The 25,880-nt window shown below is 40.2% G+C and overlaps 1 protein-coding gene across 9 annotated transcripts in view; it reads right to left on the reverse strand.

Annotated features, from left to right (window-relative positions):
- LOC121953328 (ryanodine receptor 3) overlaps positions 1-25,880 on the reverse strand; it is a 138,139-nt gene that overhangs the window by 15,533 nt on the left and 96,726 nt on the right. For 4 of the 9 annotated variants that reach the window (XM_088087645.1, XM_088087644.1, XM_088087642.1 and 1 more), the window contains 33 exons: positions 24,912-24,974; positions 24,685-24,760; positions 24,287-24,410; positions 23,822-23,937; positions 23,662-23,729; positions 23,435-23,556; positions 23,211-23,260; positions 22,202-22,262; positions 21,045-21,283; positions 20,753-20,834; positions 20,513-20,643; positions 19,044-19,367; positions 18,133-18,373; positions 17,937-18,024; positions 17,745-17,837; positions 15,216-15,386; positions 15,026-15,085; positions 14,794-14,928; positions 13,273-13,385; positions 12,443-12,542; positions 8,285-8,394; positions 7,941-7,992; positions 7,809-7,865; positions 7,614-7,713; positions 7,457-7,536; positions 7,144-7,220; positions 5,862-5,935; positions 4,731-4,748; positions 3,988-4,068; positions 3,212-3,300; positions 2,995-3,123; positions 2,767-2,871; positions 836-917 (listed from right to left, as the gene is read on the reverse strand). In XM_088087645.1, the coding sequence (XP_087943771.1) occupies positions 836-917; positions 2,767-2,871; positions 2,995-3,123; positions 3,212-3,300; positions 3,988-4,068; positions 4,731-4,748; positions 5,862-5,935; positions 7,144-7,220; positions 7,457-7,536; positions 7,614-7,713; positions 7,809-7,865; positions 7,941-7,992; positions 8,285-8,394; positions 12,443-12,542; positions 13,273-13,385; positions 14,794-14,928; positions 15,026-15,085; positions 15,216-15,386; positions 17,745-17,837; positions 17,937-18,024; positions 18,133-18,373; positions 19,044-19,367; positions 20,513-20,643; positions 20,753-20,834; positions 21,045-21,283; positions 22,202-22,262; positions 23,211-23,260; positions 23,435-23,556; positions 23,662-23,729; positions 23,822-23,937; positions 24,287-24,410; positions 24,685-24,760; positions 24,912-24,974 (3,511 nt within the window). Of the gene's footprint in view, positions 1-835; positions 918-2,766; positions 2,872-2,994; positions 3,124-3,211; positions 3,301-3,987; positions 4,069-4,730; positions 4,749-5,861; positions 5,936-7,143; positions 7,221-7,456; positions 7,537-7,613; positions 7,714-7,808; positions 7,866-7,940; positions 7,993-8,284; positions 8,395-10,839; positions 10,937-12,442; positions 12,543-13,272; positions 13,386-14,793; positions 14,929-15,025; positions 15,086-15,215; positions 15,387-17,744; positions 17,838-17,936; positions 18,025-18,132; positions 18,374-19,043; positions 19,368-20,512; positions 20,644-20,752; positions 20,835-21,044; positions 21,284-22,201; positions 22,263-23,210; positions 23,261-23,434; positions 23,557-23,661; positions 23,730-23,821; positions 23,938-24,286; positions 24,411-24,684; positions 24,761-24,911; positions 24,975-25,880 lie in introns of all 9 variants that reach the window. The other 5 variants (XM_088087646.1, XM_088087641.1, XM_088087647.1 and 2 more) reach the window with 3 other exon arrangements.

Genomic DNA, 25,880 nt, shown 5'->3' on the forward strand with positions numbered 1-25,880 from the left:
AAAGATGATTAGTGCACATAATAACAAGCAACACTCATGCAGATTAAGGAACAGTTTTTAGGATTTACTGGTATCTAGCAGTGAGGATTGCAGATTGCAACTAGCTGAAACATCTGTGTGACAAGTGTGAACTCCCTGTGAGAATTCCTTCTCTGGTTAAGAGTTTTTTTTCCAAGAGCTAAATTATCTGCAGAGATCTCTTCTTAAAAAATTGAAATAAAGCACTTTTACGTTACAAATCAGTGGTTCTCCTTTGCTGTTTGGTACATCAAAGACAGGCCGCTAGCCCAGCATCTGCCAATGTGTCGTCACCTTTCTGCTGTTGTAACTTAAGATCCAGACATTCAGGAAGTTTTTACCAGGAGTCGAATTATCCACAGAGGTCTCTTTCTCCCCAAAACAAACAGACCTGGTGACTTAAACCAGTTTAAACACTGACTAAAGCAGTTTCATGAAAAAATAAATAAAATAAAAAAGTGTTTTTCTGACACTGTGTTGCCCATCGTGGAAGGACTGCTAACTAAAGTGGCTGAAAACAAAAGGCCCTATCTATAGAGTCAGTGTTTGGTTCGTCTCTTCTACTGTAGAAACATTGTGTATTTACATGGACAAGGCCCCGCTCCTGATGTAGATATAAATGGCTCATTCTAAGGTAATGACATGCATGCTTATGCTTAATTCATTACATTACTTATCTGGCTCTAAGTCCTACAAACTGGCCCTTTAAGCAAAGCAGCCTTGGTAAATATCTGACACACTCTAAGCAAACAAAATAAAAGCCATCACAGATACAATATCCTTGTATACTAATGTCGTGAGTCATCAGCAAGTAAACCTTCAAGAAGAGAGAGCATCATGACGATCATGTCCTTCTGAAGGTCCAGCAGCTCCTTCAATAATTCAATCTGACTGGAGTCCTGCGAGGGAAAGATAAAAGAAAAAACCTTGTGACTCACGCTACACTATATCACACAGACTACTGATGGCCTGCCTGTAAGAGTAAAGCCACCCTGTCTAATATCCCTGAGAGATCAAGGCTGCCTCAGATTGTAGGGACCCACGAAGGCCCTGCTGGGGCCCAGAGGGGCCTTCTACGTAAAATCCATCCATCAGCACCAGGGTTAATGTTATTTTACTGTCTAAGAGCAGATGGCTAGGTCAGTCTGACTCATTTAGGGTCTCTATGGAGTCTGTATTCAGCATGCCATAAATCTGAGGCGTACTTTGATGTGCTAAATTCAGACCCCTCCACCTGTGCTCTCCGTCATACAGGCTTCTACTGTCCTTACTGATGACCATGGGATGAGGTTAGGCAGCTGGATTTCATCCCATTCATCCCATTTCTGGGTAATTGGGTAGGAAGGAAATATTATGGATTTGATGGAGTCATACATCATATAGCTGAGTGGAATGACATATGTAATTGTACTGCAGTAGCCTGAGGTTATTCTTGAGCCTGGAGAGCCCTCTAGTGGCCACAGATATTTTAAAGGAGCTGGACACATACTATTGGTAGATGAAGTACTCAGACTGTTACTTCGCTAAAAGTAGCAGTTCTCAATGGTACTCCATTACAGTACAATTACTGGATTTTTGAATGTCGCTCCAGTCAAAGAACATTAGTTTTGTCAGAAAAAAATGTAATAAAGGTAAATAATACTCATCATGCTGCAGAATAACATGTTCATTACTGTACATCTCATGTTTTATGTTATTGGATTATTATCACTGATGTATAAGCAGAAATTTAATCCCTGGGACATCTGGTAGCCAAGTAATTAAGATGCATACAATGAAGCCCCTTAAAATGTATACAGCTTAAACACTTGGCTACAAGACCTCAATATTAAATTTCATCTCATGCATTAATGCAAACCCTTATTCAATTCCAGCAGGCTTCCTCTGTTGCATGTCACACCTCCCTCTCTCCCATTATCTACACAGTAACTGTCCCATACAGCTAAAAAAGAATAGGAGATAAACACTACACACTAATGGGAACTTAAATCAATAATACTGCAATATGTTTTATTAAAGATCATATGTTTTATATGTAAAACCTTAATTTGCAACTTTTTTAGATGCTGTCACATACATAAGGGGATTAAAATGCTAATATTTAGGGTGTAAACAACTACATGGGAGCCAGGGGGAGCTTGGCTCCTCTTTTTAAAATATGAGCTCCCCTGGAAAGATAATTTGTGAAGAGGGGTCTCTCAAATATTAATTATTTGCAATTTTTTCTATCCATTTCTATTTTTATGCAGCTTTATCATCATAGATCAGGCATTCAATTAGACTGTTTGATGTACAATTTATTCATGAAGGTGATTCATAACTACGTCAGATTAATAATGATGTGACATGCATGCTATTTTTGCCATCACCGTTGAAGTGTTGCGGTGCAATATCTTAAACTTCACTCACTTTAACTCAATAATAAGGAAATAAAAAGCTTCTATAGTCTCACCCAGCCTATTCATTTCTTTGTTTTGCAGTCAGCATACAGGCACGTCAAAAAGAAAACAACAAAGCTTTCTATATATACTGAGATGTTTGACTTTGATACCCATGTTGAGGTTTAATGAGGTCATTAATTGATTATTATACATCAAATGTGCTGACCTAAAGCAATGCGACCTCGTCTTCCCGAAAAGCCATGGTTTAGTTTGCACACTGAATATATGCAAGAACCTCAAAACTATACTTCAGCAGAGCACAAAAACATAGCAGTGCCACCACATTAGAGCAAACAAAAGTACAAACCTGGGATAACTTCATCTGCATATTGGCAAAAACATGCAAGAAGCCCACCACTGCGTCCCACAGCCTGCTATGAGCCAGACTCTGCTGGTTTCCAATACATGGACCCTAAAGCACACAGCAGAAAGAAGGTACAGAGAGAAAGGACAGATTATTACAGAGCATCATCAGTCTTTAAGCCAAGGGTTTTAATAAGAACTTAATGTGGTGCAGTGTGTTATAATATGGCACCTGGATATACTCTGTCAAAGAGTTGAAGACCTGTTTGGCCACTGCCAGTGCTTTGGAAAAGTTTCTCTGACCTGCTTCATCTATAATATCTTTCCCAGAGTAGTACCAGTAAAAATCACTGATGGATTCCTGAAAGAAGAATAAAATGATTTTTAACATAAGAAAATGTGAATGAATCCACATTTTTTTCCTAGATCTGACTATAATAATATCATACCTGAAGTCTTAATAGGTAGTCTACAGTACTGATGATGATGTTGACTGTAGTTGTGTTTCCTGTCTGAGTTCTCAGGAAGTTTTGAAAATCTAAAAGAAAAAAATAAGTTGAAACAATAATTGGTTGTACATTCACACCCCCAAGCCTCTTAAACAATGACATGCAGCTTATTTAAAAGGAGAAAAGACCACTGTTAGGTTTTTCGCTCTGAGCATTTTTTCAACATGCATGTGTTACTGAATGGGTCTCCCAGGCACAGGCCCAGGGGACCAAAGTGTAAGGGCCGCCCCTGGCCTTCACCTGCAAAATGTCACTCAAATTAACACATACTGACTACAGAGTCACAAAGCAAACAGAAAAATGAAAAAAAATACCCTCAATTAGGCACAAAATTACATCATCACTTTGGTTGTTTCGCCGTCTGTCATTTCCTCTGGAAATAGTGGGGATAGTAATTGCAAAGAACTAACACTGATACTCTTTGGTAACTGGGGATAGCTACTAGGAAAAACAAAAGTGCTTTCCGTTTTCTGTTTTGGTTGTGCAGCAGTTGATCCACTTCCTCTATACCATATATTGGGCCTTTATTTTCCAGGGTGGCAAACAAAATTGCATAGTGAGAGCGAGGCTCATTGGGAACCATTCTAATCACCAATGGAGTCATTATTCTATAGCCATTACACTGTGCAATAAATATTAATCTCTTAATGATAAGTTAAAGCAAAGACTTGTCTATTTCCACTTTAAGTTTGGTTTATGCAAAAGTGTCCACCTACCATTGTTGTGGCCCTCACAGAGAAGCTGCAGAAACCTAAAGAGATCCTTAGTGAACTCATCGTTCTGCAGTACCTTGGAACCTGAGGACAGGAAACAAGATTAACTGCCCCTTTCAGTGATACGAAGGTCAGAGACCCATCATTTTAATGTCAGTACAGGCATAAAGGCTTGCATAGCTTTCACTTCCTCGTGAAGCTGCTGTCTAGCTGTCAAACGCCATCAAATTATGTGCACTATATTTGAGGTTCAGAACACACAGACGAGGTATAGTGCATCATTTTACAAATTAAAGACAAGTTTTATAAAGGAATAAAACCGAGCTTTGTTGTTAAACACCAGCAAAGCTTTGCTGTCTCCTACAAACAAAGCTTTGGCAGATTTATTTCTTATTACACGCTGGTTAGTATCATCAAAATAATAAAAAAGAAAAAGTCCCACAAAAATGACAAGCACTGACTTCTTACTAAATAAGAAGTGGGGAGATTTGAGTCAGTTTGGGGCACCTGACCATGGACTGAACAATCTATCCAGATGTCAAAGAAGCATGCATGCGTTCCTTCAGTCCAAGGTACAAAGAAGGTGGTTGTATTGCATTCAGGGACAAGGAGGGAGGAGGAGGAGGAGGGATGTGGGTAAAGGAGGACTGAAAGGGAATGAGGAGAGGGAGGGAGGCGTTGAACGAGAGAGCAATCAAGATGTCAGCATTGCATAAAAATGAGTAGAATCTAAACCATGTATTTACCCCGCTCACTCACGTTGACTGCGACCGATGAGATAAAAAACATGATCAGAAGAAAACAAACAAACAAAACAAAAGCAGACATAAGCAAAGGAGAAGACATTGATATTCAATCAGAAGAAGTAGGAACAGGAGAGAGTGATAGCGCTATATATATATATATATCTTTACATACTCACACTGATTGGCAACATTGACATGCAGTTACATTTAAACAAAGTCTTAACAGTACAGTCTGCTCGCTAGGCAGGTGTTTAGACTACAGGTTAGACAGTTTACCATCACTTATGCCTGAGCTTATGAGGTGACAATGAGCTGGAATATGCATGAGAAGAACTTATAAATTTATATACTGTATGCAACCCATCAGATCAAATAGACACCTCTGATTAAATGTGGATTTTCTAATGTGGATGTGACTGTGAGTGCTTTTAAGTGGCAGACAAGGCCCAGACAGGACTTAGACATACAGTAGCACAGGTTTACCTGCATGATGATGACGTACAACATGACACAAGAGACGCACGTGACATGGAGATGGGCTCGCACAACAGCAAACTAAAGAGCAGATGTTGTCGTCAAGCTAACGCTGCGTCATTCGTCTTGCAGCCGATTATGAGCCTAACTTAAGGACGTTAAGAATGAGACACATCATGCCACAAAAAGATGTCTTCATGTGTCCTCAGAGATATCTCTTATAGCTTGTACCGTGGTTTGGGCCACATCTGTAACACTGAATGGCGGAAACTTCAACTGTTGCTGAAGAAAAAAAAGTTTGTCTGCTGAACAAATGAAGCTATAAATTCCATAACCTGTGTTTCATTGTACAAAGATACTCTCAGATCTGCAGTAGATCAGCATTCAGCAACAACACAGGGTAGCATATAAATTGCTGAACTTTTAATATTGAGGTTCTGTCTATACTGCGCTTTTTCATACAGTGATACAAAGCATAAAAATCATTCTATGCCACAGATATTGAGTTTTTTATTCAGTACTACCTTAAGATCATAAATACGTTGCCTCAGCGTGATTAAAAGTCTTCTGGTGGAAGACACGTTCCTACTATTGTTGGTAAATCAACATCTACGGCTACCTCAGAGAAGTTTAACATGTTTTTTTATCCTCACTTACTTGATCCTTCTTCAGTAACCATTCCCAGACCTTCAGCTTTATTTTGCCTTTCAAATGCATTTAGGTCCAGAACGCTGTAAGAGACAAAAGACAAAGCCTGACCTATGACATATTTCCTTTCTATAGTCTCTATTTCTGCAGTAGGTATTTTAAAGGAGCACTCCAGCAATTTAGTGTTGCACTTCCGTTAAGTCATAAGATTATTAAGAGACAGTTCAAAATATAATGGCCAAAAAATGGCTGGCAGTGTCCCAGTCTCAGAAGCAATTTGCCATTGTCAAAAATAAAAGATAAAAATAAGCCTCTGCGGGCGAGGGCCAATATTTGGGCTGACCAGGTGTAGCTAGTGGATATCCAAGCTAAGACTTCCTCTTCTGTGCACCGGTCATTTTGGCTAATCTCTATGAACATATATCTGCATATGAGTGCAGAGTAATTAAAAAATATGAATAATAAGCTAAACTGTCACCCATGGGTTCCAAGTTTGCATTTCAGTGTGTTCTTATGGACAATCTACCTGCCATTCAAACATGATTGATCAACACTAGAGTAAAAATGGAAACCAGAACACTTCTGGTATCAAAATCTTGTCATACATATGCATAAATATGCAGAATCTGTTTATAGAAATTAGCAATATCCTGACTTTAAGTCCTTAATATAGGTGAAGCTCCAAAATCACTGGATTTTACACCTCCCATAGTTCAACCAATAGTATGTCTTCATTAAAGTTTTCCTGATTGGGAGACACCTATGTCTTTCAACAGCCCCAGATTTTAAAGCTTTCTGTTAAATCATTAGTCTTAAAGCTCAAGCTCAGATAATCCTGATGACATAACCAGGGTTGGTTTCTCAGACCTGACAAAGCACCACCAAAGCCACAGAAGACAACTGTCTTCACAGTCTGGGTAGTGCTTCCTGTGACAAGGAAACTGACCTTTCTCAGTATAAACTGTGAAGTTCCCATTTAGTATTGGAGTCTGCGATTCTGACCCAAACATCAAAATAGTTAAACCCCTCCCACCAGTGCTCCTTCAGAAGCGTCCCTCTCACTCCCACCCAATAGCAATTTGTGGCTCGGTCTGAACCCACTTTATGTGATTCCCATCTACAGACCCATGGTTGTGTATGAACACCAGATTTTTTTTCAGCACACACAGACATGACAGCTAGCAGAACGTTCAATATTCGCTGAATTCGGGGAAAAAGGTGTATTGGATCATTATTGCTGACTGCACCAGGTGCTTTGTGTGTGATACTTGGTGATGGTTGGCTTCATTACCTGCAAGACATCATCAGTCCAGACAAACTTTTGAAAAAGCCCACGTCTCTTTTTTCCTTCAGGTAGTCCAGCATTTTCTGCATCAAGATAAAAGCACAACAAATGCGTGGGATGATAATAAAGATGCTGTTAACTACACGGATTGTGATGTCTAGATTAGAGTAGATGAGATTTAAATTTATTGTCATTGCACAATACAAGTACACTACAACAAAATGAAGTTGGCATCTAACCAGAGTGCAAATAAACAGTAAAGTGCAGAATAGTACAAAAGCAATATGTACAGGGTATGAGGGAAATATATATATGGTACCTGCTGCACCAGTATGTTTCCCCCGTTGAGGATGGAAATGCCGAGTTTGAGGGTGAAAATCACCATAGCACCAAGTCGACCTGATGACCACAAATCATACATCACATAGTGGCAATACAAAAAGTGGCAAAAGGCAGGTGAATGTGCCTCTTTCTACCTTTGCTGGCACCGATCATCTGAAGCACCATCTCTGCAGCTCCTCGGTCATGGAGTCTGGCTTGCTGGTAAAGCATCTTTTGCTTCTCCATTTCCTTTTCCTGTGTGAAATTATAACACAGTGAGGCACCACTTACGAACATGACTCAAAATTAAAGTGAAATGCAGAGCAGTATCTGAAAGAAATCAGTTGCACCTCAAATGTTTTCTCTTTTCCTTCCTCATCTTCTTCTTCTTCACCTTCATCACAACTCTGAAAGAGAGCAGAGTGTTCAATCTGCAAAACTTTGCATACATTTCAGTAAAAGCAATTTAGAGAATGAAATACCTTTGCCATCATATCTGCATATGCAATATACAAGGGATCCTCTTCCAAAGAACTGACAAAAAAGAAGATAAATATCTGATGGTTAAAACCTGTGCAGCACACCATCACATCTCTTATTTATAGTAATAATCAGCAAGTTTTTAGTGCGATGTATGTGTAGCAAGACTACAGGGAAATACTACAAAGCTGCCTGTGTTTTGTCCCAGATTAAATATATAGTGATGATTTAGCTTAATGCAGCTCTTTATTTACTAAGAGTCAGGCCAAAACTATTATGAAGCACAGATGGAGGAAAGTGTGTTGGTGCCAGGTGGCCAGGTGTGTGAGAGTGAGTGTGTATTCACCTGCACTCAGTCAGAGCATTGTGGCTGAAATGCAGGATGAGCTGGTGAAGAGGGTCTGGCTGCTTTCTGACCTCCTCCTCTTCCTCTTCTTCCACTTTGGGCTGTGTTTTCTGGACAAACCCATGCGTGTAAATACTGGAGCTCAGGCACCTCATCTTAATGTAGACTATAAGATACTTTGTATGAGCAGTAATTAGAGTTATATCTAACTATCACTTAAATATATAACACTTACCTGAAAAGAATCAGGTCGTATCAGAAAAAAAGACAATGACAGGATACACTAACAGCATGCGGACAATAAACCACAAGCGCAAGCATGGACAGGCACATCCACACACATGCTGGCACACATACACACACTTACACATTACTATGGATCCCAATGCTTTTCTTGGCAAGTCCAGCCCCACTGTGCTGTGATTGGCTAGAGCACAAAAGATTTTTATGCAATCAGCGTACAAACGTTGGGAGAACGAGGGCACCAAATCCCAGGAGAAAAAAGACAAAGCTCAGATGCAAGGGGGTATGTGATCGTTAAAGAAAAGCCGACAGCGGGCCCTCGGCTGTGGGCACGGACCCCAATGCCCTCCCGCCCTCTCTTACCCCTTCTCTACCATATTTGCTCTGGTTATTGAACTGTTTACATTTGTGACTCTTGGAACCTTGGTATTATCTGGCACACCAGCCTGCATTTCTACCAGCTTTAATCCTAACCATTATAATTAAGGAAGCGTCATCAACGGAGGGTGTTGCACTATGCACAGCAGAAGTAAACAGTAGTGGAAAGATGGTGGATTCCAGTGATTACCTGCAAACTTTTGTTCTTTTATTACAGATGTTTGTTTTTTTTATCCCAAAACAAGCATCTATTAATGAGACCACTGCACTTTTTTTTTCTAATGACTTCTCACTTAACTTCTCTATTATTGCCTTCTTCATCTGCTCTTTACAAACTGTAGAGTATGACACACCAACTAATGTCATCACAGATCGCACTTCAGGTCAAGAAAAACCTGCTATAACCTTTTTAGGTTCCAATCAACTTATTTTTGATCAAAATGTTCCAAATGGTTCGCAACTAGGTGTGGGAACCAGAACAGAACCCATTCCATGTTGGTGCAATAGGGGTCAGTGGGGCTTGATGGAGGCTGCTTGGGGGCTGCGGGATAGAGCCAATCAGCTGAAGTTAAGCCAGGGACCACAGTGCATGCTGGAGGACCAAAGGGATGGTGGAAGATATGCAGGGTCAATGACCACAGACGAGTTCTCTCTGTCAGCTCTCCACTAGTGTCCTTACACCTCTGGATGTGCAGCCCTGAACCTGGCTCTCCTTTCACCCACTATGACCGTCTCTCAAGCCCTGGTAAAGCCTACAGATTTTACCAGTAAAAAGAACACATATGAAGAATTTATAAATTATAATGTTTTGTAATAAATTAAACCACCTCAATGAACGTAGAAAAAGCTTTACAGCTCTGGTCAGATAAGCACCATCACTAGTGCTTGAATGCTACGTGGCAAATGTCATGCCAAGAAAAACAGTAAGATCCTTATAACATCACACACACACACACATACACACACACACACATAGAGCGGATGATGTTCAGCAGTGTTAAAAGGTAAAGAGTGGAGTTAAGCATGACTCTCCATGAGCCCAGTCTACACTTTATCATAGACTTCCTTACACCAGAGCAGGGACTGATCATGATAGCAGACACTCGACATGATAGCAGACATTGGAACTATTTTTTTCTGTAGAGCTGCTGCAAATATGTGTGCTTTGCTGGCTCGACCATAATGTCCCTCATCTGTAACACCCTTAACGTCTTGTGCGGTGCCCTCTGGCTTTCATTTCGAATAAAGTGAAAAAGATTAGATTTTTTAAAAGTTGCTTTAATTCAAATTTTATCTTCATTTCATTTTGGAAAAAAAAAGCCCACCCCTGAGCACAGAAGGGTATGTCGAGTTCCAGCGTGCCTTCATGATAGCCTCTTATTTCAGATCAGAAAACTGAATTTATTAAACTCCATTTCCTTAATCCTTTAAGCATTTTTCATTAATCTCTGCATATTATGCTGTTGGTTATAATGGGCTACAAAGTGCAAAAATGTTTTTAAAGCACTTTGTGAAGTTGTAAAGAAAGCAGCTAGTCTACGTGCTGGTTTTCTTCTGCTTTCTTTACAAATTCAATGCATGACTGATGTTTTATGATTGCTCAAATTTAAGAAAGACACCACAACTTTCAGAAATTTCACTGGTAAGTCAAAGCATCGATGCAAGATGCTGTCTTACCGATTGGATGGGACGGGGTGGTCGAAATACATCAGGTGGCTCTGACATCAGCAGTGATGTCATGCTTGCCAAAAATGGGACGTCAGGCTGAAATACATCGTATGGATGACTGTGCGCGACCCAGTGGTTCGTGGTGGAACTGGGGCACTTTTAACGATGACACAAGTAAAGGAAAGTGGTGCTGGGGGTGCGCACTCTCAGCTCCCCATAGCACGAGTACCAACAAGAGGGCACTGGGCGGTGACACAAGTACTTACTGCAAGATCCTGCACTAGCTTCTCCTCAAAAGAGTACTCCTCTGTTTCTATCCATATTCTCTGATAGGCCAGGAGGAAGAGGTTAATAGAGCGATGCCTAAGGAAGGGTGAGAGGAGATCAGCAGGGGTTAGATAGAAGCAGAGCGGAGGAGGAGGTGAGAAGACCTTTTAGAAGAGGTTAATGCTGGTTAGTTTGGGCTGCTGGTACATCCAAATGGTCTCTTCAGAGGAAACTGCCATGTTGCTTATAAATACACAAATGTGATGTACATGCTCTCTGCCAGACTGTTCATCCAGTCACATCCGCAGGCAGAAATTGCAATTCTAGACATTTATATTATATTATATTGAGCACCCACATCTGCACATCAGCAACAGTTAATGGAAAAGGTTGACATTTAAGGAAATATATTTTCTTGACAAGAGTTAGAAGATTAATGCCACTCTTATGTCTGCATGCAAAGTTGAAAGCTACAGCCAGGAGATGATTAACTTAGTATAGAAATTTGTAAATATTAGAAACAGGTGAAAGAAGCCTACATGGCTTGGTGGTTTGATTTCTCTACTTCAGTACATGCATATATACAAAATGATACCAATTGGCTCCTGTTGATGTTAATAGACACGAATATGTGTCCGCTCGACAAAGGGGTTTCAACTTGGGCATAAACTTTCCGTGACACTGTCTTTGCAAAAGTCTCTCAATCTTGAAATTCTCCCAATGTCAGCAGAATCAGAAATGAAGGACAAACTTATTGTTGGTGCTTGCGGGCACTCAGAACTCTATGACTCCACCTTACCGCATTACAGATGCAGAAAATAAGGAGCAGGCTTGGAGAAAAGTGAGTGTGCCATAGGATTACATGTTACATACAAGTTCTGAAAATAGGTGTTTGCTCAGGCTGTTGTCATACACTGTTTATACATACACCTACAAAAAGTCATGCATCACAGTTTGTATATAACTTATGTAATCTGGAAGTCTGCAATCATGTGCGCTGTCAACATAAGGAGGTAGATTGTGGGGGTGGATGGGTCAAACAAACACAGGACTTTACACCAGGGGCCTGGTGTTTAGTGTGAAATCAAGAGAACTCCAGAGTTATTATAAGTTACATCACTAAAATGTAAATTTTCCTAAACCTTTACGATAAGTATGTAACATAACAATGCCATGCGTGGGGAGCCAAAAAAAAAGACTAGTAATGAGAGTTGAAAATTCATTCTGCGTTTTGCGTATTTACTAACTTTTAGAGGTGCTGTTAGACTGATTTGATTTTTACCTTCTGACAGAGCCAGGCTAGGTGTTTCCTTCTTCCAGTATTCATACTAAGCTATGTTAAGCTTATTGCCTTTTGGCTCTAGTTAGCATGCAGACATGAGAGTGGTATCAATTTTCTTAAGAAAGCAATTACAAATATCTCCCAAAATGTCAAACTATTGCTTACGTTACTGTACAGGTATGACCCAGTGGAAAAACCAGCAGGAATATCTGAATGGGAGTTACATTTGTAGCATTAACTGAGCCTGGAGAAAAGCGAGGGGTAGTTAGGAAAGGTATGCAAGGTCGTACAGTAGCAACACTGAATCAGCACTACGTTACCGTCAGCACGGAGAGCAGACTGTCATAGTCTGTGTTCTCGTGCATTATCTCCAGCCAAATATGTCGGTAGGATTTCAGGAAGTAATTATTATTTTTGTGCCTGAGGGGATGAGGTACAATAGAGTTGTGACATTGAGGAGAGAACAAAGGCTGAATAGAGAGACAAAAGAGAAAAGATGACATCTGAATGCGTGAAACTGCGGGAGAGTCGACATTATCCAGAAGCTCCACGTTCAGCCCTCACAAATAAATCTATTAACCCAAACAAAAACAAACAATTGTGCCCGCATAGTGAATAATAATTATAAGGTATGCTGTGTCATATTTCACTGTCAACAACTCTAAATAAATGAGTCATGCTGTCAGGCAGGCGGGCGGCATCGCCTAAGCCCATATTGAAGATGGCCACCCCCAGGTTGGGCCTCATAATTGTTTTCCTCCCTACTGTAGCTCTCTGCCTGACTTCCTGTGATTGAGTTACAGAGCAGCAGGGCATGAAATTGCTAGTGTCCCTTTTTTTCTACTCCTTGATAACAGCTGCGGGCCAGACATTTGTCCTACAAACAGTTGGAGGGAGGCTGTGCATTAATGCAGGGTCAGGACCCAAGAAGAGAGAGAAATGAGAGTTGTGAGTCAAATGGAAGAAGAAAAAAAGAGTGGTGGTGTTTGACCAGCACACACAGAGGTGATGTTACAACACTTGCTACACAATTTCTCATCTACTGGTAGCACCACATGGAGCTCTCTGCTACTTTCTTGAGTTTTGGTTTTGGAGTAAAAACAATCCAGCAAAGATGTAGACACTTCAAGTGTAATGCATGCAATCATACCTTGGTAGATTATAAAGTGGAGCCATGCGGAAGCAGGCAACGACTGCTCTCTTCCTCTGCTTTGACAGCAACTTCTGCCATACACATTTCTTGGATCTCAATGGCTGCTCCACCTAATAGGATTAGAAGAAGCCGGTGTTAAGTTTAGATGATTAAACAAGAACACTGGCAATGGCATTCTTTTTTCACACAGGCTTATTTTTTTTTTTTTTTGGCACTTTAATCTTGTTGGCACTTATTTGTATTTGCTATTGTACTATTTACTTTGGGACAAACATTTTTTCTAATAAAGTATGGAAGAGTTATTTTACATTTGCGTGGTGTTACTCTGTTGTGTTGTGAATGGTCGGTCTATTTATCTTTTAAACTAAACTATAAACAGGAATGTAAGACACTGCAGTGTTCATATTGAAGTAGGATAGTGGAGACAAATATAACAAATTGAAGCTTTGCTGACATGAGTGTTTCCAGCAGCGCTCGTACTTTCATCCCTAAGTCAGTGCCCCACTTGGGAGACCCCAATAAAAGTACTCTGGACATGCCATTGTAGGGCTCCATGTTTTTTTAGTCTCATAATATACGTTACACACACTGACCTGAGCTTTCATTATGAGCTGAACTGAATGGACAGAGTGAGTGTGCGTGTGGAGGTGAGCATATCCTACTCAGATCTCCAAGACTGACTTGTAGATGCCTTTGTCCACATTTGACGATAGTTTTCCAAGGACCCTAGTCCAAGTCCTGCAATGAGTCAGGTACCCATGGGTAACTACAAAAAGGTGATTTGGGGTTGTCTTTTTATCTTAATTTTATTTCTGGGTTCCGTTCTGGGTGAAAAAATGAACATGTGGTTCAGACTTCAGGTTTTTGATGATAAATATGTGGAAATAATATAATATAATATAATATAATATAATATAATATAATATAATATAATATAATATAATAATAATTGAATCTATTTTTTTTAACATTTTAATCCTGACTTTGTTTGTCAGCTTTTTGTACACCAGCTGAAATATGAGAGCTGCCTCCATCAGGTTTGTTACTAACAGGCACGTTATCTATTGAGATGTGCTGCTTAATAACATGAGAATAAGCAAGAAATTGTATTTCCTGAATTATCTAAGTTCCATATGAATGAAATGTCCCAAAAAATGATCCCTTTCAATGTGTTGCTTGACTGAATTATTTGAACAGCGCATGGTTATTTTAGGATTTGCCGTTTTGGGTAAGGCCGCGGATCTTGTGTAGATTGGTCAGATTGGGCTGCGTAACTATGCACTGGTGGTGGGGCAGGTACGGTATTGCACATTGCATTGCCAGCTCGGGAGCAGTTCCTGAAAATCAGACCCATGCAGGACTCTGCCCTGCAATATAAATTATCAGCAGCATATTTGAAGTGCCATTAGCTGTATGATTAGTGACCTTGCACCTTTACAACTGTCAGTGAAAAAAAAAAAATGAATTTCATTAGTAGGTCATAATATGTTTGGGTGTGTATGACAGTTTGAGTCCGACCTGCTCCAGGTTGAAGACGGCAGCAGAGATCCTCTGGATACGATCCACCACCCTCTCAGGGTCCGGAGGCCCCTCGCTTCTCATTGCTATGTCCTTGTACAAGTTTAGCTGCCACCTCACTGCTGGATCCTCTGACTGAGGGTGTGGTACAAAGAAAGATGTGAAATTCAATAGATATACTAGATAAACTAAAAAGCATTTACAGTTATGGTACTGATTTTGACATGTTTACCTTTTCTCGAAGATGCAGATTCTGCCGAATGTGATCTTTCACTTCTTCATCTGTGTCTCTCTGTGAAACAAAAGCAGGAACACAGATGAATAGAGATAAAGCTTCATTATTGTGAATTGTAGCAGTTTTAAATAAGTGCTCTTGTTTGTTAAGTGTGTGGCCATTGCACGTCACATAAAAGTTGTCTCACGAGAAGGTAGCGAGTCTTCGCTAGCGAGATGAGCTCCTGATCTCCTGGGGTACACATGTTGAGGCCAATCGGCAGCATCTTCTTCAGAGCAGCCACGATCAGCGAGGTCTGGATAGAGTAGAACTCACCACGCCTTTTCTTGTGTTTTCTCTCTTGGTCTTGTCCTCCAGACTGAAAAAAAAATAACAGGCATTAACCTCAGCAAACACAAAGTGGTGGATAAAAAGAAGACGTATGGCAGCTTAATAAGCTGGTCTTTTAACATAACACCTACTATTTTCCCATTTTTGCTGAGATTAATGTTGCACCAAAGCACTTGCTTTCAACATTTATACTGATAGTTTAACAGCATATTATTGGAGCTTATTTCACAGCAGGAGCATTCCCACTGTATTTGAACAAAAGCCAGGGGCAAGTGAGGCATTTATTTTTCAGGCCTGGCAAAATCTGTGACCAGACTGAATCTGTGCCACTGAAGCATTAAGAAGTTTCACACCTCAGCTGAAAAGCAGAACTAGCAGATTGATGCTGTTAGAGCAGCAAGATGTTACCAGTGAGGGAGAACTGCACTTTGGTGCCAAATTGAAGCTGCTGGCTCAGTGAAAACACTAATTTCCATATTAATAAACAGTATAGATACTACATAAAAACACTGACACACAAACACACACACACACACACACACACAGAGTCCTATCACACATCGGCTACAACATAATATAGCTTGCGGTAATTCTTGGCCAAACACACCACAATCCATCAACTGCAAACACACCAGTGGCAGGTGATCACATGATTTGCTACAGAAGGGCCGGGCTTCATTACTTCTGATGAGATGTTTTCCGCCCATAAGGCAATGAGGAATGAGCAAAGTTACCATGTCACACATGGTGATCAATGGAGACCACAAATAATCAAGTGACATAATCTACAACTACACTATAGACTATATAGCACAGCGGCGCAAGCTATTGGCTTTTCTGCTCGGCAACCGCAGCATATAAGCCAATAAGCTGGCAGGTAAACAGCACATGCACTGCATCACTCTACCTTCTCCTTAAAGGACTGTTTGAGACAGAGAGAGAGACAGAAAGAGAAAGGCAGATAGAAGAAAACAATGAGAGGGCAGTTAATGGAGGTACGCAGTCCTCATGTGGATGTGCACTGCAATGAAAACCATTTGTTTGCCTTTAAAACAGCTAAACCAGGCAGACAAGAAATGAAATGTTCTAATCCCTGAAATGCTGAAGAGGGCTGAAAGTATGAATGTTAGTTCCTGTTATGTTCTGTAACAAGCATGCATGCAGAATTTCAAAGATGCACACACGCATACACACAGTCATAAGTTTAAGTCCATTTTATTATAGTCATGTTATTAACAAAGATGTTATCCACTCCGCTCATTCACAAATTTGAAGCAGGCAAGCGTCTTGTTTGTCACATGTGTGCATGTGTGTGTTCCTCTAAGACTGTCCTCGGCATTTTTCATGTTAAAGGAATAGTTCCGATTTTTTGAAGTGGGTTTGTATGAGGTACTTATCCATAGTCAGTGTATTACATACAGTATATGTCAGTCGGCACGTCCCCAGTCTGAAAAAGCAGGCAGGAGTACAGCTACAGAAGATAAGTAATGTACTACTGTAGACGAAGGCAGCAGCAAAACATATTTTAGCCACCAAAAAAATCAATATCAGTTTAAGCGTACCCTACATTTGGAATATTTTCACTGCTTTATCTTTTTGCAGACAAGGGAGCCGTATACGGCTTCAGTTGCTCATCTATGGTCAAGTCAAAGCCACCAGACTCCATTAACAAAAACAGTAATTGTAACACACTTAAAATTGAAGCTTCTGATCTACTGCTGTCTCCATTAGTAATTTAGTGTTATTGTGTGACTTTGGTGAATCCTAACTAACCCTTTAAAACGCCAAAGTTGCACAAAAACACAAACAAACTCCCGGCAGTGGTAGACCAGCAGCTCCTATGTTCAGCGATGTTAAATTATGTTTTTTCTCAGTGGAATAAAACATTGATAACCCCTTCGGAAAGACGACAAGATGACAAGATAAAGCGGTGAAAATATTTTCAGTATAGCATACACTTAAACTGATATTGATTTTTTTAGGTGGCTAAAACACATTTTGCTGCTGCCACCGTCTGCAGCAGTTCATTGCTTCGCTTCTGTATCTACTCCTTCCTGCTTCTCCAAACTGGAGGCGTTCCAAACACCAGTGATTGTAGGCAACACACTGACTATGTATATGAACCTTATACAACACCACTTCGAAAGAGCCAAACTATCACTTTAACATACATATACATCAAGGTGGTAGCATGGCTGAGAAAATGTTAACATGTATCTTGCTCATTTTACTAATCCTGCTTATTTCTGAATCTTTTTCAGCTTCTCACAACTGTCACTGGGTCAAAGTGCCATTACACATGACTAAAAGTTTTTTTAAAACTTTTGCCAGAATGAGGACATAAAGCTGAAAGCTTTGAAAGGGAGTGGGCAAACACAAAACCTACCTTAGACATCTTTGTTTTATTATCTCCGGTCAAGAATGACAGGTTGTTGATTTCATTCTGGACCACAAAGTTCTGCTCTTCTCTTTTAAAATTCTGGAGAAAGGCAGATGTCAAAGACAGATCAGTGTTATAATCCCTGAAAGTTGCCTTTAATTTTTGTATCTAAACACAAATGAAGATGCAAGAACTTACATGTGACTTGCACCAGAGGATAAATATCTCAGCGACCATTCTGAAGAGTTCATTGGAGTCAGCGTCTGGTTCTTTCAGCCACCTCGACCTGCAGTAAAAAGGAGAGATTATTACAGCATTTGTAATACTTTCTGCATCATCTCCTCTTTATTGCTCCTTTAAAACGACTCCATCATCCGCTATTCAGTGAGCTGACCTGTTGTTGTCCACATAGCGGATAAGCATGGGGTAGAAGGCGTACAGATCCCTGCAAAGAACAGCAAACTCGTCCAGGATGAGCAGCTCGGCCTCCTGAGTGTCTCCCTTACAGTCTGCTTTCAGCAGCTCCTCCTCAGACACCACCTTCACTGTCTTCTTCTTCAGCTTCTCCAGTGTAGGCAGGAAGTGGCTCTTCAGTAGGTCTGCACGAGCCTTGCTGATGATTGGTTGCACGTACACTAAACAGTGGAAGAAAGACGAAAATGTTACTTTATTACATTTGTTCAGTTTTATTTAAAATGTAAAGATATGTGAGAAAGTTGCCAGTATTAAGGCAACATTTTCATGCAAATAACATCAAATTTACATTAGCAATTCAACCATGAATATTTGAGATTGGCTTAACATCAAAACTCAAAGATGCAGGTCTTATGCTTGTGTTCCTAAGCAAGGAAAGGCAGTTTTATTCATAAAGCACATTTCATACGCAAAGGTAGGTTCAAGGTGCTGCACAGATAAGTTAACAAAAATACAAAAGACAAATTCAATGAAAAGTTAAAACAACTTAATTAAAAGTTACAACAACATTATTTAAAAGAAATTTTAAAGAATGAGCAAAAAATATCTAAAACATTTAAATAATAAAAATAATAATAAAATGATAATAAGATCTTGGGTTTTAAAAAGATATAGTTAAAGCGTCAAGAAAAACAATAGTGGGAACTAAACTGAGTTTCTTGTAATGAACAACGAAATGATGAAATAGGTACCTAAAATAGCAGCCTTCATGGCAAAACCAAAACACGACAGTTATGGTAACAATGCTGAGTTGCCTATAGCGGCTGACATTCTGTGGGTCCTATGGTTCAGGCAGTATTCCTGTGAGATCGTATAATAGCTCACGCCCACCTGCTATCCTCTTCATCCAGGAGGCCTCATCGATGCCCAGGTTGTTGTTGAGGATTTTGAGGATGTTGCCGAGAATGAGGCTGAGGTTCTCCGAGGTGACAGTTGTGCAGCAGACGCTGCCCCCGCTGGCTGGCTGGTTCTCAGGCCCCCTCTCCCACCAGTAGGACAGATAGTTACACAGCATGGGCAGCACCACCTCGATAACATGGGGCATCTCTGTGTACCGCGCCCCAGACTCGGCCATGTCGTTGATGTCCTTCATCAGACCGTCCAGCCGCGGCATCCCAGGACACATCTCCTCGACTGAGTCTGGTATGCCCAGGACTAAAAACAGGATTCACACAAGATTCTAACAATAATACGACAATGTTTGCATGATCATATCACATTTTTCTTATATCTCATATAGCCCTCATATTTCTCATATATTTTATGAAGGAGAGGGTTATTTCTCAAACTGAATATTATTTACGCACAGTAACTGTGCTGACGTGATAGATATACACATAACGTTTGATTAAATGTAGGAAAAAGTTAAACACTGTATATTTCAGCCTTTATTCATGCCATAGAACATTCATAATAATTCAATTTATAGAGCACCTAAGTAATGAGTCCTAAAACCTGGAAATCCATTAGCATTTTAGCACACTCGGTTCCCTCGTCTCAATGGCTTTGTGAATGGGTTTTTGGTTAGAGGCCTTGAAAAAGGTCTGTTGTTAACACAAGCTGGAGAGACTTTCACATTTTGTTCTACAACATAAAATACATTGATAAATCCCCAACTCAGGAACTTTGAAGCTTTTATGTATCTTAAAAAACGCTGTTGCTGTCAAGTGGCTAAATGAGACTATAGAACGTCTTCACGTCAAACCATGTCAAACACAGCTTTACAGTCTCATAACAATGGCGTCGCGACCATAGAGTAGTTTGTTATAGTCTAGCATTAGCATTTTACTTCTGCAGATTACATTAAGGCTTCAAAATCCTGAAAGTGGTGTTCATTTGTGGCAGTTATCTTGCTGAGCAAAATTTGTAAGAGTTATAAATGTTCCAAATCATAAATGTATAAATGTAATCCTAAATCCAATAGAAAAATCTCATAGGCTTTTTGACGAGGGAACCAGGGCGACGTTAGCTTCCGGGTTGGGCTACGGAAAAACATCATCAATGGGGCACTTTATTACAAGGCTTTGTTAAATACTCGATTCTGATTGGTCAATTACTGCATTCTACAGTCTGTAATTTCTGACTGCTGCTGCAGATGCAGTTCTGATCATAAACTCTGGCGGAAGCAATAAAATCACTTTTTAAATGAATTTTTTTGTGTCACACTGTTGATGTCTTTCATATGTAGCTGTGTTAATAAGTTGGATAATACATGCAGAGCAGGTCAATATTGCAAAATAACCCCCCACAGGGTGATGCAGGATCTCGACATTTCCTGCATCAACCCTTACATGACTCACTGGCTCGTTCTCTTGCACTCTTGGTATTAAAGACGGAGCACGGGTTGTATGTGTTGAGCAGCGGCTCCAGGAAGGCCACAGGCATGGTCCCAGCCAGGGTGGCCAAACACTGACCGAGAGCTGGTAACTGTCTGAGGGACACAGAGAGGATGAGAGTTGTTAAAAGCTGCATTAAATATCAGTGGGTTTCTTCACTGAGGTTTTTAAATCACTTATGACATAATGTTGAAGCTGAGATACCTCTCTACATAGATGTTTTTCCCAGTACCCAGTGCATAGAGACTGGTCAGGATTCGATAGCAGGACACTTGAACATCATCCACTGAAGAAAATATAGAAAAGTATCTTGTTATCATGCTTACCCATATTGATAGAGGTGAAACTCCCTGTATATTTGTGTAAGTAAGTGATAGATAATGTTGGTGTCAGGATGCTAAAAGCACTGTACTACAACAAACTTCACACTGACTCAAGTTTTTTTAGCAGCATCTCACACATTACGTTTGATCATTCCTTTACTGTCAGGACTCACAAAGCAGGTCAACTCCAAAGTGGTGCTGAGTGATGTGTTCAAACAGAGCAGTTAAAATGGGGAGCAGAGCCACGGTGGTGTAGTTGATATTCTGCGACACCCCTTTCATCTGGGAGCGAGAATGAGTGAACTTCCCCAGCTTCAGGTTCTCGAACGTCTTCTCCAGGTCCTCTGCGGCATTCTCAAAGAACGTCCTCAGCCCCACCCTCACCAGCTCCGAGCCCGACTTCATCACCGTCCTGTTGAAGCGAAAGGGAGCTGTGATAAACGACTGAAGCCAAATGAGGAGATATGCAAGGGCAGGGCTATAATAAACAGCTGGATACCTGTTGGTATGCAAAGGAGAATGTTGTTTATCCACAGTAGGACACGGTCACATATGCAATTACTTCACCCAGTCGGTGAAGGTTTTAGTAATGAAATATGAGATGTGCGTATCAACTCTAACGCCCCTACACTGAAACATCAGTGATTTATGTAATGAATTAGGTGAATATTTAAATCCAAGGTGAGTTTGCCAATGTTGTGGACATACTGTGTAACACTCTGAAAAAGCACAATGCATTAATATGATTAGTCCGTCCATTTTCAGTATTTCACAGTTCATAACAGAGCTAAATGAATTACCCATTGTTAAGCCTTGATGTGTCCTGCTAGGAAGGAGAAATGAAAGACAGGGTCTGTGGGCATCAGCTGGAGCTCTTCAGCACAAGCAAAACACAATAATACATTGCTCATTTAGCCTCATTATGTATGTGTGAACTGCATTAACAAACAGTACACTGCCTCCAAAGAACAGTAGAAGCCTCGGGCAACATGTGCCGTATGAAATTTGTTTTGCTTATTTAAATGCCAGAGGATGCTCTTTGTTAATGCCAGCGCCTCCCATAAGACACCGCGGTAATAACTGTTTCAAAGAAAATGTTCTTGACAAATATGCTCCACTTGAGGGTCCCACGGAGGGTAGATTCAATGTCATATTTTGCATTTCTCTAAATATATAATTAGTTTCTCAAACGATTATTGTTTAAACGCTGTCATCATCAAACTAAAAGCTGTTCTTTACATTGTTCGTTTAACAAAACTTTATTTCAAAGAGAAAACCCAAAGGTGCCAGGTTCCCTGTGAGCATTGAGTGCTGCCAGATTTGTCCTCACCTGGTGTCCAGGGTGTGTGCCAGGATGTGCAGACAGCTGACAATAGTGGTGGAGTCGCTCCCTACAAGACAACATAAAAGACTTTAATATGAAGTGAACATACACATTTTCACTTATGTTTAGGGGACTTTCTTCACCTGAACTGAGGGCCTCATGGTTGCAGTAAGTTCATAACTGTGTATGTGCCTCAGACCCAACAGCCTCCAATCAAATTGGGCTCAAGTATTTAATTCAGCAGTTGTTTTATTCAGTTGCTGTCATTAAAAGGGAAAGTACAATGTTTTTTGTGAAATATGCATATTTGCTTTCTTGCCAAGAGTTTGATGAGGGGACTGATACCACTCTCACATCTGTACGGAAAATATGAAGCTCCAGCCAGCAGTCATTTGGCTTACTTTAAAAAAAAGACTGGAAACCTGCATCAAAAGGCAGCCTGACTTCCTGAAGCAAAGAAAATCAGCTACGGGCATCTTTAACTCTCACCAATTTACTTGTTATATCTTGTTTGTTTCATAAAAAAAATCATGAAAGTGCAGCTTTGCAGAAAAATGCTTCAGTACTTAGTATCTAATATTAGGTTAGATACAAAAGCTTTTAGATTTTCTGCACTGAAAACTATATTTTTAGACCACTGTTTAAAAGTCCTTAAGGCAAGACACCTCAGTTCATGAGAAGCAAAAATAAGTTTACAAGACCCAACTTAAAGGAGCAGTGAGTAGAATTTAGGGGGATCTATTGACAAACGATTCCAATAACGTTATATTAATTACTGGAAAAGTTTGATGCAAATTACTGGTAGTTGAAACAGTACACATTAGAATAAGCACTGTTGCAGAATTGATGGTATATCTACATAGCGACAGGGGTATTCAGGTGGCTGCAATCTGCAACCTCACCACTAGATGTCACTACATTTTACACACTGATCCTTTAAGACATGATTCACTGTTACACACACTGACACATTCACACACACATACTGCTGACCAGTCAGTAGTAACCAGCTTACCAAAGAGAGAAATCCTATGTCTGACAAGAGCAGCCAGTTTACAAAACAGGCTGGAGGTATGATGGACAGAAAGGAAGGAAGGAAATCAGATAGTTACAAGAAGGAAATCTTGGAGAGAGGATTAGTCATTAAGACTATGAGAGTTTAAGATTTTCAGTGAAGAATGGAGAAGAGTTACTGTCATGCTGTGTTGCCGTAGCTGTGTGAAAATGAATGATCTGTACCTGGTGACCATCTCTTTCTCCTTGTTGGAGGCGTAACCGCTGCTGCTCAGGTTCTTATTGGGGGAGGAGAGAAAGTAGAGAGAGTGGTTCTTGAAGTACTGGTCAATGAGTGGAAGGAGAACCTGAGGGAGGACACAGATAATGGCAAGATTGTATCAGGGTGATGGACATTTCATTGAAAAGTTGTTTATAGGTCTACAGCAGCTGTATTTATATCACATCCTTACTTTGGCAAAAAACTTGATTTCTTGTTCATGAGGGGACCTGTCTGTTTTGCCACTGGCAGCCATGGCCTCTGGATTGAAAGCATAAAAATACATTGTTAACAGCAAGTAACAGGACTGCTTGAAGTCTTGTATAGTGAGGTCCTATGTAATATTACCATACCCAGGTGAGCGATGAACTCCTGAGCCTGGTCGACATACTTGAGCAGCTTCTTTAGGAACCTGTAAGCAAACCTCTTCTCCATGGAGGAGGAATCCTGCTCTAAGTCCTTCAAACCTCTGAAACACAATAAGATATTAGCTGTAAATCTTAAACTATTAAATGGAAAAGTTAAGAAACTTAATTTAGATTTAATGAAAGTTTATCTGGTACAGGACACAAATCCTCACACTCACCCACTACAATAAACAAACCATACAACAAAACAATATCACAACATACAAACAAAAAATAAAAAACAAAAATAATCACAAATCAGCTCTAAAATTATGCAAAATATTCTTTGTCGACCAGAATCTATCCAATATATTTTTATAAGAGTGAACTTGAAGGAGCCCAAATTACATCCTATGGAAGATGTAGTTTCTGCAAGACTTCAGCATGAGAGTATAAGGCTGACATCCTGACCTCGTGATGCTGTAGCCGTTGATCTGCAGGAAGCGGAAAAGCTCCTGGGCCTTCTCCCGATCTCGAGCCTTCTCCTTGGCTGTCAGCGTGTCGTAGGGAACCAACAGAGGGTGTGTTCCCCCGCCTGAAACCACAGACAACCCAGTGTTAAGCAGACCTTGATCAGCCACTGTGTGTCTGTGCTTGAAGGCAGATGGTGACATGAAGTGGATGCACCACTCAGCTGAACCTGTTTAGTCAAGCCCGGCGAGGCAAACACATGCATATGCTCACAAGTACATATTAACACCACAACAAACCGGTGGCGCTTAACATACACCCACACGCTTCTCTTCCTCTGTGTTCTGCAGGTGTCTATGTGTAACATGCGTCTATGATTGATTTCATAAGCACATCACCTCTGCTTCCAAGGTCACTCTTTTTCTTCTTGGCCCAGATGTTATGGTAATTTTCAGCCACCACCTCCACCATCCCCTTGGACCAAAGACAAAAGATACATCTTAGTGAGGAGCACGTCCTGCCCACATTACTCAATTCACATTCAGGAAAAATTGCTTTTTTCCTTTTTTTCAGACTAATAGATCGTTTGATGTGAAGAAAAAAAAACAAATGTGGGGTCACTCACCTGCAATTCTCTGGATAGAACTACGCTGCTTGTGTCTATCGGGCTCGGATTGAAGCCATTTGCCTGGAAAGTTTTAAAGAGATGTAGATTTACAGGGAGACAAAGTGCGTTATTAGTTATGAACCAACATTTTGATTTCACAAGATTTAACATTTGTTAAAGGATTACTCTGTGTCTTTAGGCTTTAAGTCTATTATGTCAGGAGATTAGCATGAAAAACAGCTTTGTTTCCACAGTAAATAACTGTCGGATCTGAATGTTTACAACTGTACAGTGACTGCTGACAAGTGCTACTGTCCTAAAAGCGAGAAAATGTGAACTGATAGCAGCTGTAAGCTCAGAGCAGTGATTTTCAAACTCAACTAAAAATAGAAACTATGATGAGTAAACAAACCAACTAAAAAACATATCCACTTTGTGTTAAAAGGGACCATCTATTCCCAAATCAAAAAACACATTTTCCTTTCACCTGTAGAGCTATTTATCAATTTAGATTATTTTGGTGTGAGTTGCCGAGTGTTGGAGATATCGGTGGTATAGACGGCGCTTTAAGCACCTCAAACAGAGTGACACCTAGTTCCATAATATTCAAGAGAAGGCAGACATCTCTATGGTCGATCTTCAACACTCTGTAACTCACACCTAAACAATCAAGGTTGATAAAAAGCACCACATATAAAAGGAAAAATATGCATTTTGATTTTGGGGTGAATCTTCCCTTTAAGGAAGAAAATAAACAGCCAAAAAGGATTACAAATTGGGCCATCAACCTGAGTCAGTTGTCACACATGTTGCAATTGAGTGTGTGAGAGCTAGCTAGCATGCAAAGGTGTTGAAATACCTAAAAGTAAGCTTTTAGTTAAATGCTTTATTTGCTTAGTTTATTCAGCTAAAAATACAGCATACTGTTGAAATAGTTAGCTGGAAGTGAAGGTTAAAAAACTTGAAATAGTTACCAAAAAGTAAGGA

This window comes from Plectropomus leopardus, chromosome 14 (genome assembly GCF_026936395.1).
Source record: "Plectropomus leopardus strain MGB_pleo_1.0 chromosome 14, ASM2693639v1, whole genome shotgun sequence".
NCBI lineage: Eukaryota > Metazoa > Chordata > Actinopteri > Perciformes > Serranidae > Plectropomus > Plectropomus leopardus.